The 14,607-nt window shown below is 42.2% G+C and overlaps 1 protein-coding gene across 1 annotated transcript; it reads right to left on the bottom strand.

The window, feature by feature from the left end:
• Positions 1-1,110: 1,110 nt before the first annotated feature.
• Positions 1,111-13,976, bottom strand: nfs1 (NFS1 cysteine desulfurase). Its single transcript, XM_059329197.1, has 13 exons — positions 13,691-13,976; positions 10,392-10,468; positions 10,153-10,269; positions 9,329-9,412; positions 7,758-7,910; positions 7,565-7,658; positions 6,255-6,389; positions 4,780-4,937; positions 3,983-4,088; positions 3,692-3,773; positions 3,387-3,470; positions 2,465-2,554; positions 1,111-1,426 (listed from the first exon to the last, which is right to left on the bottom strand). Exons 1-13 carry the CDS (start codon positions 13,794-13,796, stop codon positions 1,363-1,365), a joined length of 1,350 nt encoding a protein of 449 aa, XP_059185180.1. The 5' UTR covers positions 13,797-13,976; the 3' UTR covers positions 1,111-1,362.
• Between the last annotated feature and the right edge of the window lie 631 nt (positions 13,977-14,607).

Genomic DNA, 14,607 nt, shown 5'->3' with positions numbered 1-14,607 from the left:
TGCACTGTAAACATGTTTAAAATGGCAGTTTCATCATATCTGGTGAAGTGAACGGTGTATATATATATATATATATATATATATATATATATATATATATATATATATATATATATATGTGGCCCTGTGCTAGTGTCCATGGTAAACTGTGGCCCCTCCAGTATTTAAGTTGCCCGTCGCTGATCTAAACTCAGCCAGTCCAACCGTTCTGACCAACTTATTGATGCTACAACAGCTTCATATTCTCTTCATGTTCAAAATATATTTCAACTTGTTGGAAGCAGCTTTTTTTGCTGACTCAGTAATAAAGTTTCCCTGCAGCTTTCACAGTTTCATTTCATGTCATATCAAGTTCTTCATGGTAGATTTTCTGGCCAAAATAACAACAGATAGTCATCAGAATCTGATAAGACTCTTAATGAAGGAATGAGCCAACTCCTGTAAAATAAAACACACTTTCCTTGATTTAAACTGATGTTTATGGGCCAAATGAACGTGACGGTTAAAGAAAAACATCTGAAGAGAGAAAAGGTTCCACCAGCTGCAGAACATCTGAGTTAAAGTGAAGCAAAGGAACGTTCAGAACCAGAAACCTGTGAACTGAACGAGGCGTTTTCACACAAATCAGCATTAAAAAAGGTCGTTATTCTGTCCACAGATGAGCTTCAAGCTCCACAGAGACTCAAACTACAGACTAGCAGACTTCAAGTCCAACAGGAAGTTTGTGCGTGTTTGTTGGTTTGCAGGAAGGAAAAGCTAGAACGTTCCCAGAATTCCCTGGGAATTAATCACCGTGGTCATCAGGAAGAGGGAGGAGTCTCAGGAGGGGGAGGAGTCTCAGGAAGGGGGAGGAGTCTCAGGAAGGGGGAGGAGTTTCAGGAGGGGGAGGAGTCTCAGGAAGGGGGAGGAGTCTCAGGAAGGGGGGGGGAGTCTCAGGAAGAGGGAGGAGTCTCAGGAAGGGGGAGGAGTCTCAGGAGGGGGAGGAGTCTGAGGAAGAGGGAGGAGTCTCAGGAGGAGTCTCAGGAAGGGGAGGAGTCTGAGGAAGAGGGAGGAGTCTCAAGAGGGGGAGGAGTCTGAGGAAGAGGGAGGAGTCTCAGGTGGGAGGAGTCTCAGGAGGAGGGAGGGGTCTGAGGAAGAGGGAGGAGTCTCAGGAGGAGCGAGGAGTCTCAGGAAGAGGGAGGAGTCTGAGGAGGAGGGAGGAGTCTCAGGAGGAGTCTCAGGAGGAGGAGGAGTCTCAGGAGGAGGAGGAGTCTTAGGAGGAGGGAGGAGTCTAAGGAAGAGGGAGGGGTCTCAGGAAGAGGGAGGAGTCTCAGGAGGAGGAGGAGTCTCAGGAGGGAGGAGTCTGAGGAGGAGGAGGAGTCTCTAGTGCTGTGTCCACTTGATGCTCTTCAGGTCGATTCCCTCCTGGACCATCTCCCACAGAGGACTGGAGACACACAACTCACTATTAATCACCATTTATACATTATATATAGTATTATAATCACTATTAATCACTATTTATACATTATATATAGTATTATAATCACTATTAATCACTATTTATATTATATATAGTATTATATTCACCATTAACATCTACAACACATTACAGACGACGTTATTCGTGTCAAAGAAAACAACTTTTACTTGGAGACACAAAGATTCTCGGCTGCACTGATACATGAAGTCATGGAAAATATAATTAGACCTCCTTGTTTTCTTCAGTTTCTTGTTCATTTTAATGTCTGGTTCAACTAAAGGTTCATTTGTTTGCTCAAATATAATGATAACAACAACAATATCTGATAAGAGTTTAATTATAGAGCTGATATCTAGACATTTAACATGGTTTTATTCATAATAATTTTGTTTATTATCAATAAAACATGTTCAATGTCCAGATATTAACCCTGCGTTGAGCCATCACTTTGTTGAACAGCAGAAAACAAAACAACCTAAATGATGAAATTGGTAGAAATGTTTAATCTGACTCCATGAGGGGGGGATGAGGGTGGAGGTTGTGCTCACAGCCAACTCCCTGCAGGACGTTTGGTGTTTGAACACCCAGATGATTGTCCAGCAGCTCCTGAGCTCCTCACAGCTGGAAGAAGGTTCACACTGAGCTCATGAGACAGACGTGAGTCTGGAGAGCCGTGGAGACGATCTGCTGCAGGCAACAACCTCCAGGTAGGTTTATATCAGATAGCAGCTCTATAATTAAACTCTGATCAGATATTTCTGTTGTTATCATTATATTTGTCCAAACAAATGAACCTTTAGTTGAACCAGACATTAAAATGAACAAGAAACTGAAGAAAACAAGGAGGTCTAATAATGTTCCTCTCTCCCGGTCTGTCTGTCTGTCTGTCCTCCTGTCTGTCTGTCTGTCTGTCTGTCTGTCCTCCTGTCTGTCTGTCTGTCTGTCTGTCTGTCTGTCTCTCTGTCTCTCTGTCTGTCTGTCTGTCTGCTGTAACAGACTCACCTCATCTCTCTCAGTCTGGTCACCTGCTGGATACATTTATCTGCTGTGTAGTCCACTTCTTCTTCTGTGGTGAACCTGCCGATGCCAAACCTACACACACACACACACACACACACACACACACACACACACACACACACACACACACACACACACACACACACACACACACACACACACAAACAGACAGTTTCAGTTTGAGTTTCTCTCAGATGTTTCTGCTCAGTTTTAAATTCTGATAATCTGAATCTAACTTCTGATCAGTTAGAGTCTGTTAACACCATCAGAATAACTCCTGAGATATGAGAGTTCTTTAAAGATGACAAACAAAGTGAAACTACATAGTAACAGAGTTATGATCAGAGTTATGATCAGAGTTATGATCAGAGTTATGATCAGAGTTATGATCAGAGTTATGATCTGGATTAAGACCTGGATTAAGACCTGGATGATGAAGTGTGTAGGAGCCAATATTATGTTAAAGAAAGTTGAGATTATATTGGAGTGTTTTATATTGGTTTGGTTGTGTTTTGACATTATTGCCTTTTGTTGCATAGTTGTCAAATGTACCACAGCACCTGAAGTAGACGCTGCTCATTGCTTTATTATTCTGAAAGACTTTCTAAAAGGTGAAAACGTGGATTAGCAGAGAGCTAAGAGGTACAGAGGGAAGAAGGTTTTTTGACCGTCACTTCCTGATGTTACCGTTAGCGAGCGTGGTGAAACCAAGAGCAGCTGATGATGTGTACTAATGGAAATACCTGGATTCATCAACGAGAAACCAACGGAGCTAGGACCTGACTCTCCGCTGGTTTGAGAGGAGTTCAGGAACACAGAACAGTAAGATAGGAGTCGACCAGCTGGAGCTGCTAATAAATCCACTGGCTTCAGGATTCAGATCTACTTTACTGAGTGTTTGTACCTGATGGAGGAGTGAGCCAGGTCTTCATCAGCTCCGATGGCTCTGAGGACGTAGGACGGCTCCAGAGACGCTGACGTACACGCACTGAACACACACACACACACACACACACACACAAACACACACGTGTTATAACCAGTTAAAGCTCCCTGTGAAGTTCACTCATCAACACAGTGCATTCTTGTCCAAGTCTCAGAAATGTCCTTCCTAATTAATCATATTTGCAGCTGCATCCTGTTTGTTGTTGTTGTTGTTGTTGTGAAGAGGAGTGTGTGTGTGTGTGTGTGTGTGTGTGTGTGTCTGACCTGCCGGAGGACAGAGCGACATCCTTCAGCGCCATCAGCAGACTCTCTCCCTCCACGTAGGCAAACGACAAGTTCACACAGCCTGAAACATGAATAAATAAATAATACATATTACACATTACAATAGATGCAAAAAGGACCAACAATAGATGTAAACATGAATAAAAAGACACAAAATGACCAAAAATAGATGCAAAAATGACTGGTGTGTGTGTGTGTGTGTGTGTGTCTGTGTGTGTGTGTGTGTGTGTGTGTGTGTGTGTGTGTGTGTGTGTGTGTGTGTGTGTGTACCATGGTAGCGGTGGTGAGCGTCTCCGTTCATGATGACATCAGGAAGCTCAGACGTGATCTTGTGGATCAGACGGTGAGCCAGCATGGAGATCCTCTGGTGGTCATACTGCACACACACACACACACACACACACACACACACACACACATTAAGTCCCAGGATGTTTCATGTGTTCAGCCTGCTGATGTTTGGCGGTAACCTCCTGGTCTGAGCCAGGCGGCAAACAGGAAGTGCCTTCAGCTGCATTCTACAGAGACTCCAGCAGGGGGCGCTGAGTTTGGCTGCAAAAAAAATCTGCCCATTCATTTCAGTGCAAACTTTGAAAACTTCTCACTTGATTTATTAGCTCAGAAATGTTTTCAGGACAACACTATGGCCTCAATCACTAGTAAACAATCTGATGTCAATAGTTCTAATAATGGCCCCATTTAGAAGAAAATAGAAGATAAAGAATCGTATGATTTGGGGCGGGGCTACCTTTGATTGACAGGTCACTGACAAGGCGAGCCGTCACCAGGAGAGAAGCAGAACAATGCGTATCCACGGCAACGTGTCAATAAAGTTATATATAACGTTATATAGATAGGAAAGAGGACGTTTAGCGGTTTGTAACTTTGAGCCTTTGACTGTATTTTGACTTAATGACGTATTATCTGAAGGTTTTGTTCAGTAAATGTCTTGTTCAGCGTTTGGTTGGACTAACAGACACTCCAAGGAGTCAGAGTGTGTTTTATTATTAATATCCAGTCTATGGTTTATCATTAATAACCAGTGTGTGTGTGTGTGTGTGTTGTACCTCCATCTCGTGCTGGGCGATGCTGCATGCGGCCCCCAGGCCGACAGCCAGCGGGGTGGGCACGGTGCCGGAGCGGAGCCCCCTCTCCTGACCCCCTCCGTTCTGGAGAGGCTCCAACCGGACACGAGGCCGCCGACGCACATACAGAGCACCCACACCTGCACACACACACACACACACACAGACACACACACACACAGACACACACACACACACACACACACACACACAGACACACACACACAGACACACAGACACACACACAGACACAGACACACACACACACACACACACACAGACACACACACAGACACAGACACACACACACACACACACACACACACACACACACACACACAGACACACACACAGACACAGACACACACACACACACACACACACAGACACACACACAGACACAGACACACACACACACACACACACACACACACAGACACACACACACACACACACAGACACACACACACACACACACACACACACACAGATGTATAAATGAGATGGTTTCATCAAAAGTTAAATGTTTTTGTTCATGTTTCGCTGTTAGTTTTCATGTGAAAATCCTGATTCTGTATTTCTTTTGGGGAGCTTTTATTTTGGTAGTTGTATTTCTTTTATTGAGATGTTGCTGTACTGATTTTTATGTGTTTTACACAGAATAAATTCACCCCAGCAGAGCAGAGCAGCAGCTGTCAGCATCTCACATATATATTTAAATACATAAACACAACTCAGAGACTAGCAGACCCAGGTATTAGACCAGACCGGCTGCATGTATACGTTCTATCTATAACTTGACCATACATTGTCCAATCTGCCTCAAACTCGTCATGCATGATGACGGTTCATCACTGAACAGTTCTACATAACAATATTTAAGTCCCGGCCCTTATGCTTTAATTAGTCTAAATTTTAATTTCGCTGTGAATTTTATTTTCAAATTCAGTTAGTTTTAGTTCAGTTTTTATTAGTTGTAGTTGTTTTGTAATGGGTTATGTGTTGGTGTGAGATTCAAAGAGGTCATAATAAATGTTTCCTTTATTTCTTTGGTTTATCATCTCGGCCCCAATAAGTTCATTAACTCTTACAGTTCTGGGTGTTTATAATGTTGGTTGTTGTGTAAACATCCCAGTCTCAGTAAACATGTTCACCATGTGTTCCTGCAGGTTCACTAACAGAATCCTCTTTTAATAGAAACTCTGGATTATGTATGATAAAAGTTGACAAAGACGAAAACGAAGGACATTTTCACTATAATTTTAGAAAATACAGTTTCAGTTAGTTATCGTTTTTAAAGAAACTCTCGTTTTTATTTTTATTTCAGTTAACGGAAGAGTATTTTCAGTTCTAGTTTTGTTTATTTGGTAAGTTGTCGTTAACTATAATAACCCTGGTGTGTGTGTGTGAGTGTGTGTGTGTGTGTGTGTGAACAGAGTTCAGTATCTCCTGCTGACCTTTGGGTCCGTAGATCTTGTGTCCGCTGATGGACATCAGGTCAACCTTCCAGTCGATGACGTCGATGGGGATCTTCCCGACAGCCTGAGCAGCGTCGGTGTGGAGGAAAACTCCTTTAGAGCGACAGATCTGACCTGAGGACAGGAAGAGGAGAGGTAAATATATATATATATATATATATATATATTATATATATATATATATATATATATATATGAAATATATGAATCCAATCAGGAACTCTCCATGAAGACATGAAGTAGGGCCGCACAATTAAGTTTTAATCGTGATCACGATTAAATTAACCTGATCGTAGTCGATATTTCCAATTTAAAATTTCTCCAGTAGTCCACCAACCACCAGGGGGCGACGCAGAGTTCAGGTTTCATGTAGCTGCCTGAATAAATAACCAGCGAGCGCTGAGCAGGATGTGACGTAGTACTGGACGCCACAACAACACGCAACATTTGTAAAAGCTGGTGAAGCAGTGTTGGAAACTTAGCAACTTTGTTGTTTGTTTAGCGACTTTTCAGACCCCCTTAGCGACTATTTTTCAAGAAAGCGACTGGAGACAAATCCAGGGACTTTTTCTGGTGTTATTGGAGACTTTTGGAGACTTGTTCTTACTCTTCTTAACGAGCAGCGGGGGCCGGAGGCTCTTCTTAACGAGCCGCGGGGGCCGGAGGCTCTTCTTAACGAGCCGCGGGGGCCAGAGGCTCTTCTTAACGAGCCGCGGGGGGCTAGAGGCTCTTTAAGAAGAGTAAGAATGAGTCGAACGCCAGTCCTCCTGCAGGATGTTAACCCCTTAGCATCCAGTCTGCAAATTGCTAACAGGCTAACAGTTAGCTCTGTAGCAGTACAGTGTGTATGTGCTAACAGGCTAACAGTTAGCTCTGTAGCAGTACAGTGTGTATGTGCTAACAGGCTAACAGTTAGCTCTGTAGCAGTACAGTGTGTATGTGCTAACAGGCTAACAGTTAGCTCTGTAGCAGTACAGTGTGTATGTGCTAACAGGCTAACAGTTAGCTCTGTAGCAGTACAGTGTGTATGTGCTAACAGGCTAACAGTTAGCTCTGTAGCAGTACAGTGTGTATGTTAGCGATCTCTGTTTGTTTATAACAAGCACCAGACAACAGACTGTTGTTTGTTTAAAAGTCGTGCAATAAAAATACAGATGTTCTCCCTAACATGATGAATAATTGTGATTAATAATCGTGATTACAATATTGATCACAATAATCGTGATGATGGTTTTGTCCCTATGATGAAGGATCTCTGAGGTCGTGGTGATCTGGTTGGTTCTAGTTACCGATGTCTTTGATTGGCTGCTTCACTCCGATCTCGTTGTTGACGGTCATCACTGACACCAGGGAGGTGTCGGGACGGATGGAGGCCTCCAGCAGCTACACACACACACACACACACACACACACACAGGTCTTAGTATCAGTGGTTCTGTCGGTTCTCTCTAGATCATGAACTCTGTGTTCTCCGTGTTTTACCTCCAGGTCCAGCAGTCCGTTGGTCTGGACCGGCAGGTAGGTCACGCTGAAGCCCTCAGACTCCAGAACCCGACACGAGTCCAGAACACACTTGTGCTCCGTCTGCGTGGTGATCACATGGCGCTTCTTGGCCTGGTAGAACCTGGCCACGCCCTGCAGGAGAGGGGGGCGGGGTCACTGATGACATCACAGACCGCCTTCTGACATCACAGACCGCCTTCTGACATACTCTATGTTCACCTGTTGACTGTTCTCAATACGTTCTGACTGGTTCTCATGATGTTCTGACTGGTTCTCAATACGTTCTGAGTGGTTCTCATGATGTCCTGACTGGTTCTCAATACGATCTGACTGGTTCTCATGATGTTCTGACTGGTTCTCATGATGTTCTGACTGGTTCTCAATACATTCTGACTGGTTCTCATGATGCTCTGACTGGTTCTCATGATGTTCTGACTGGTTCTCAATACATTCTGACTGGTATTCAATACGTTCTGAGTGGTTCTCAATATGTTCTGACTGGTTCTCAATGCGTTCTGACTGGTTCTCATGTTTTTCTGACTGGTTCTCAATACGTTCTGACTGGTTCTCATGATGTTCTGACTGGTTCTCACGATGTTCTGACTGGTTCTCATGATGTTCTGACTGGTTCTCAATACGTTCTGACTGGTTCTCAAGATGTTCTGACTGGTTCTCATGATGTTCTGACTGGTTCTCATGATGTCCTGACTGGTTCTCATGATGTTCTGACTGGTTCTCAATACGTTCTGACTGGTTCTCAAGATGTTCTGACTGGTTCTCATGATGTTCTGACTGGTTCTCATGATGTCCTGACTGGTTCTCATGATGTTCTGACTGGTTCTCAATACGTTCTGACTGGTTCTCATGATGTTCTGACTGGTTCTCATGATGTTCTGACTGGTTCTCAATACGTTCTGACTGGTTCTCATGATGTTCTGACTGGTTCTCATGATGTTCTGACTGGTTCCCATGCTGTCCTGACTGGTTCTCATGATGTTCTGACTGGTTCTCAATACGTTCTGACTGGTTCTCATGATGTTCTGACTGGTTCTCATGATGTCCTGACTGGTTCTCATGATGTTCTGACTGGTTCTCATGATGTTCTGACTGGTTCTCAATACGTTCTGACTGGTTCTCATGATGTTCTGACTGGTTCTCATGATGTCCTGACTGGTTCTCAATACGTTCTGACTGGTTCTCATGATGTTCTGACTGGTTCTCATGATGTCCTGACTGGTTCTCATGATGTTCTGACTGGTTCTCATGATGTTCTGACTGGTTCTCAATACGTTCTGACTGGTTCCCATGCTGTCCTGACTGGTTCTCATGATGTTCTGACCGGTTCTCAATACGTCCTGACTGGTTCTCATGATGTTCTGACTGGTTCTCAATACGTCCTGACTGGTTCTCATGATGTTCTGACTGGTTCTCATGGACAGCTGTTAGCAGAGAGTTAGCAGAGTAGCCATGCTAGTAGCCGTGACATCCACAGGTTTACAGCAGCAGAACAAGAGGATGAAGAGGAGGGAAGTGATGAAGAGCAGACAGACCTTGATGGACATGTTGTTGGACTCGGTGGCTCCGCTGGTGAAGATGATCTCTCTGGGATCCGCTCCGATCAGATCAGCCACCTGCTGCTCAGAGAACAAACACTCAGCCTCTCTAAACCACATTTATCTACACTAGATTTATCTAAACTAAAGTTTCATTGCTTAGACTTTGTGTTTACTTCTTCCCTTAATGTATAAAACTGAACTCTTGTTTCTTTACTCAGTTGCTTCAGTTTGATCCATTTCTGTGATTTATTGGGATTTTTGTCTCCAAACTCTCAAAAAACAAACAGATAAAGTGAATAATGCAAACTGTGATTAGTTTTTGACTGTTGAACTGAAGTTGTGACTCTTCCTAATCTCCTCCACCCTCAAACTAAGCCCTTCTTTTCTGTTGGTAACATTTATTCACCAATGGTCTGATAACATCAATGTTTACCTAAAGGTCAATGGAGGAAAATGGTTCAATTCAGTAAAGGTAAAGGTGATCATGTAGTAAACACAGCCAGAAATACACACAATACACACTGGTTTTATAAGAAGACTTTGGCCTGTAGAGAATCTTTTACACTGTTGAACTCACAATGTTGAATTAATTTAATTTAAAACACGTCCAACCTTGAGGCAGCAGAACCACAACACCACTTTATTAGGTACACCCTTCACCTAAATGAAGTGGCCGGTGTGTGTGTCTGTGTGTGTGTGTGTGTGTGTGTGTGTGTGTGTGTGTGTGTGTCTGTGTCTGTGTGTGTGTGTGTGTGTGTGTCTGTGTGTGTGTGTGTGTGTGTGTGTGTGTGTGTGTGTGTGTGTGTGTGTGTCTCTACCTTCCTGGCGGTCTCCATGGCGGTCTCGCTCTCCCAGCCGTAGGCGTGAGTTCTGGAGTGAGGGTTCCCGTAGTAATTCACCTGGTAGGGCAACATGGCGTCCAGCACACGGGGGTCCTACACACACACACACACACACACACACACACACACACACACACACACACACGTATTAAACTCCAGGTACTAGTCAGTGTCAGTAGCTCCAGGTAAACATTGGGGGGGGGGGGTTAGGGTACCATGGGCGTGGTGGCCTGGAAGTCCATGTAGAGGGGGCGGGGCTCATCTTTGTCCAGCTCCTGTTTCTTTATCAACTCTGCAGCACAAAACAACGACAGACAGACAGACAGACAGACAGAGAGACAGACAGACAGACAGACAGACAGACAGACAGACGGACAGACGGTTTAGTTAGGGGTGTTCCATATCGTATCGTTCACAATTATACCGGTAAATAAATTGCATATGATGATTTTGTCAACATTACTGAAAGTTCATCTACACTATTCATCATATAAAGTTATTTAGTGTTGTCTGTCACCCGTCAGTCAGTATAAGCCCCGCCCACCTCTCCGTCCTCCTCCGAGACACGAGGCACATTCACACACTGAATACACCGAGCTGCCCTCCTACCTGTCTGTCTCAGTCCCGTCCCCACATCACCTCTCTGTCTGTCTCAGTCCCGTCCCCACATCACCTCTCTGTCTATAACAGTCCCCACATCACCTCTCTGTCTGTCTCAGTCCCCACATCACCTCTCTGTCTGTCTCAGTCCCCACATCACCTCTCTGTCTATAACAGTCCCCACATCACCTCTCTGTCTGTCTCAGTCCCCACATCACCTCTCTGTCTATAACAGTCCCCACATCACCTCTCTGTCTGTCTCAGTCCCCACATCACCTCTCTGTCTGTATCAGTCCCCACATCACCTCTCTGTCTGTCTCAGTCCCCACATCATCTCTCTGTCTGTCTCAGTCCCCACATCACCTCTCTGTCTATAACAGTCCCCACATCACCTCTCTGTCTGTCTCAGTCCCCACATCACCTCTCTGTCTGTCTCAGACCCCACATCACCTCTCTGTCTGTATCAGTCCCGTCCCCACATCACCTCTCTGTCTGTCTCAGACCCCACATCACCTCTCTGTCTGTATCAGTCCCGTCCCCACATCACCTCTCTGTCTGTATCAGTCCCGTCCCCACATCACCTCTCTGTCTGTATCAGTCCCGTCCCCACATCACCTCTCTGTCTGTCTCAGTCCCCACATCACCTCTCTGTGTGCTGAACTAAATCCTGCCAACCTGTTTCCGGGCCGTCAGAGGTCCAAACGGTCCAAACACACTGCAGCATTATGGCGTTCGTTAGCCGCGAGCTAACATTAGCTAACAATTAAAGTTGTGTTAATCACAAAAAATTACTATTACTTCCTGTAGCTAAAAACATGCAACTTTCAAAATAAGAGCACGGTGTGTTAACAGAATCCACCACAGAATTAAAAAGAAGACTGTCAAAATAAGAGGCCTTAAATAAAACATACAAGAACCTTTATTCTCCTTTACAATATTTAATTAAAATATGCAATAATAAGATCAGTGTCTATGATGGATTAGTGGCATTAGAATGTGTGAGAGGCTCCAAATTTGGGCTTTTATGAAAAATAATCTATAAAAATAATCCATGTCCTAGTGGAAACATGTTGGCTGTGAGGTTTTTGCTCACATTAATCTCTCAAAGTGGACCAGATTGATGCATTGTACTTAAAAATGTCCAACATTTCTCACCCGGAGCCCCGAGACGGTTATTGTTTTATTATTTGCTGATACTCAAGAGTCAAGAGTAATACTTTAGTATTTGGTAACTGTTGAGATTTGCACTTAACACTACATTTACATTCATGATTGATTTATATTTTGTTGAACGTTTTTTATTTATTCAAAAAAATCATATTTTTATATGTTTTTCAGTATTTTGTAATATCGCAACAATACCCTGAAGTATGTTGATAATCTTTCAGCTCTTTGTTTAATCTGTGGGACTCTATGATGAAGTCAAACAGCTGCTGAGTCATTGTGTGTCAGCAGAACACAATCTGGAGAACTGATGTTTTAAAAATTAATCCAGAATCATGTTGGTAACAAAGCAAATCTGATGCCATCTGGATCAGTTGTTCTTGATTTATTTATTTTGTTTTTATCTATTTTTTTATTTCACTTCTTATAACAACAACAATGCACATCGTTATATAAAAGATAACTTCCAAAAGCTACAATCTTCCAATAAATGTTCTGTGTTACAAGTCTTAAAGAGGTTTATAATAATAATAATAATAATAATAATATATTTTATTTATAGAGCGCTTTACAAGATACTCAAAGATGCTGTTTATATTAAAACACACCACAGATCTGAAAACATTCAGTGTAAAACATCTGCAAAAACGGTTTGTGAAAGTCGCCTCAAGCAAGTTTTAAAGTCAAAAAGTAATAATAATAATAATAATAATTCTAAACTAGGATAAAGACATTTAACTACTAGATATCACTATGAAACTTGCCAAGTTAATTATGCATTTAAAAAGGAAATTATGTGTGTATTGTAAGTTCTGCTGATTTACATACATTTCCAGAACAGACATCTGAACATGTAATTATTATTAATCCAGCTTCTTTCATTTTGTTGACAAATTTAAGGCCAAAGTTTTTATTTTTACAGAAGAAATGTTTTTATATGTAGATATTTTAAATCACTCTTTGAATCAGAGAATTCTGTCAACAGCATCAATGTTCGCCACATTTTACGGATGATGCAATGATTAATATTTTTGTGTAACATGGTTTTCCCTACATGAAAGTAAAAACTCTAGAATCACATTTACTTTTTAACTCTTATTGAAGAATAATGGATCATCCACTGCTGTGGTATAAAACACCTCAATACTGAAATACTTAGTACTTTAGTCATGTAAAGTACTTCTACTGCAGAATATAAAAAAAAAATCAGGAGAGAAAACACTTTAAATAAACAGACAATTAAAAAACATATAATTAAAAAACAAACAAACATATATAAATAGAAAAGTAATAAAATACAAAATATATAATGTTTGGGTTTTTTGAGAGGTTAAATGATTTTTTTAAATTTTTCTTCAGGTTAAATTATGTTCAATGAAGTTAAATTATGTTAAATTATGTAAAATGATGTTAAATGAAGCTATTTTGTTGTTGTTTTTTAGGTTAAATGAAGTTAAATGTTATTAAATGAAGTTAAATGTTGTTGAATGTTGTTAAATGAAGTTAGTTTTGGTTTTTCAGAAGTTAAATGTTGTTTAATTAAATTAAATGTTGTTAAATGGAGTTAAATGGTGTTAAATTTTGTTAAATGAAGTTAAATGTTGTTAAATGAAGTCAGTTTTAGTTTTTCAGAGGTTAAATGTAGTTATTTTCTGCCTCCAGCTAACTGCGTCACAGCGGGATTATGCTGCCGCTGTGTCCGCCCTGAGGCGCTCTGTGGCCGGACTAGCGGCTCCGGGGCGGCCGGTACCTTTCTGCTGGGAGCTGGCGGCTCTGGCCCCGCAGCCCAGCCGGGCAGGGAGCCTGGAGAGCGGCCTGAGCAGCCGGGAGGACACGGAGCTGGCCGGGGACAACATCACGCTGCGGAGGACCAGTGAAGCCAGTGGAACCAGTGGAACCAGTGGAACCAGTGGAAGCTGCTGGTTCCTGGAGAGGAAGACGAACAAAGATCCTTCTGGAGGAAAGTTTAGTTTCAGCGTGTTCACAGTTTAGTTTGTTTCTAGAAACGTTTCCGCCTGTCAGTTACATCAGAGACAAGCTAACAGAGGCTAACGGCTAACAACACGCACTTCCGGGGAGGAGTTTCAAAATAAAACATTTACTCTTATTTACAGTCATATTCTCTTCTATAATGTGCCTTTATTGTGTTGATCTCCGGCCTGTCTGCAGCTGCTTCCGGTGTCTCTCTGCAGCTTCACGCTTTGTTTGTCATGGTTGCACAAGAAACAGGAGCAGGGGGCGGGACTTCCGGTAGGCAGCCTGAGCTCTGATTGGCCGGGACGCGTTGTTTTGGTCTGTCTGAAGTCTTTATCTGTCCTGTGATTGGTCACATCCCGGAGCTTATAAAACTCCTCAAGGTTCACAAGGTGAAATATTACAAGACATAAAAAAATATAATAAGAAGAATAACAATAATAATAACAATAAAAATAATAATTTGATGCTGATACTTTTGTACTTTTACTTCAGTAAAACCAAAATTAACCAAAATTTACCAAAGACGAGGTAAAATAACCCAAAAAATAAACAAAATTACCTTTAAAAAAGCCATAAAAGTTCCAAAAAATGAGTAGAAAGGCACAAAATTACAGGCAAAAACAATAAACAATTACAAAAAAGAATTAAAATGACCAAAAAAGACACAAAATACCCCAAAAAAATACACAC

Source organism: Centropristis striata, chromosome 3 (genome assembly GCF_030273125.1).
Source record: "Centropristis striata isolate RG_2023a ecotype Rhode Island chromosome 3, C.striata_1.0, whole genome shotgun sequence".
NCBI classification, from domain to species: Eukaryota; Metazoa; Chordata; class Actinopteri; order Perciformes; family Serranidae; genus Centropristis; species Centropristis striata.
Note: the sequence above shows the minus strand (reverse complement) of the source record. Positions and strands in the feature narration are given on the sequence as shown.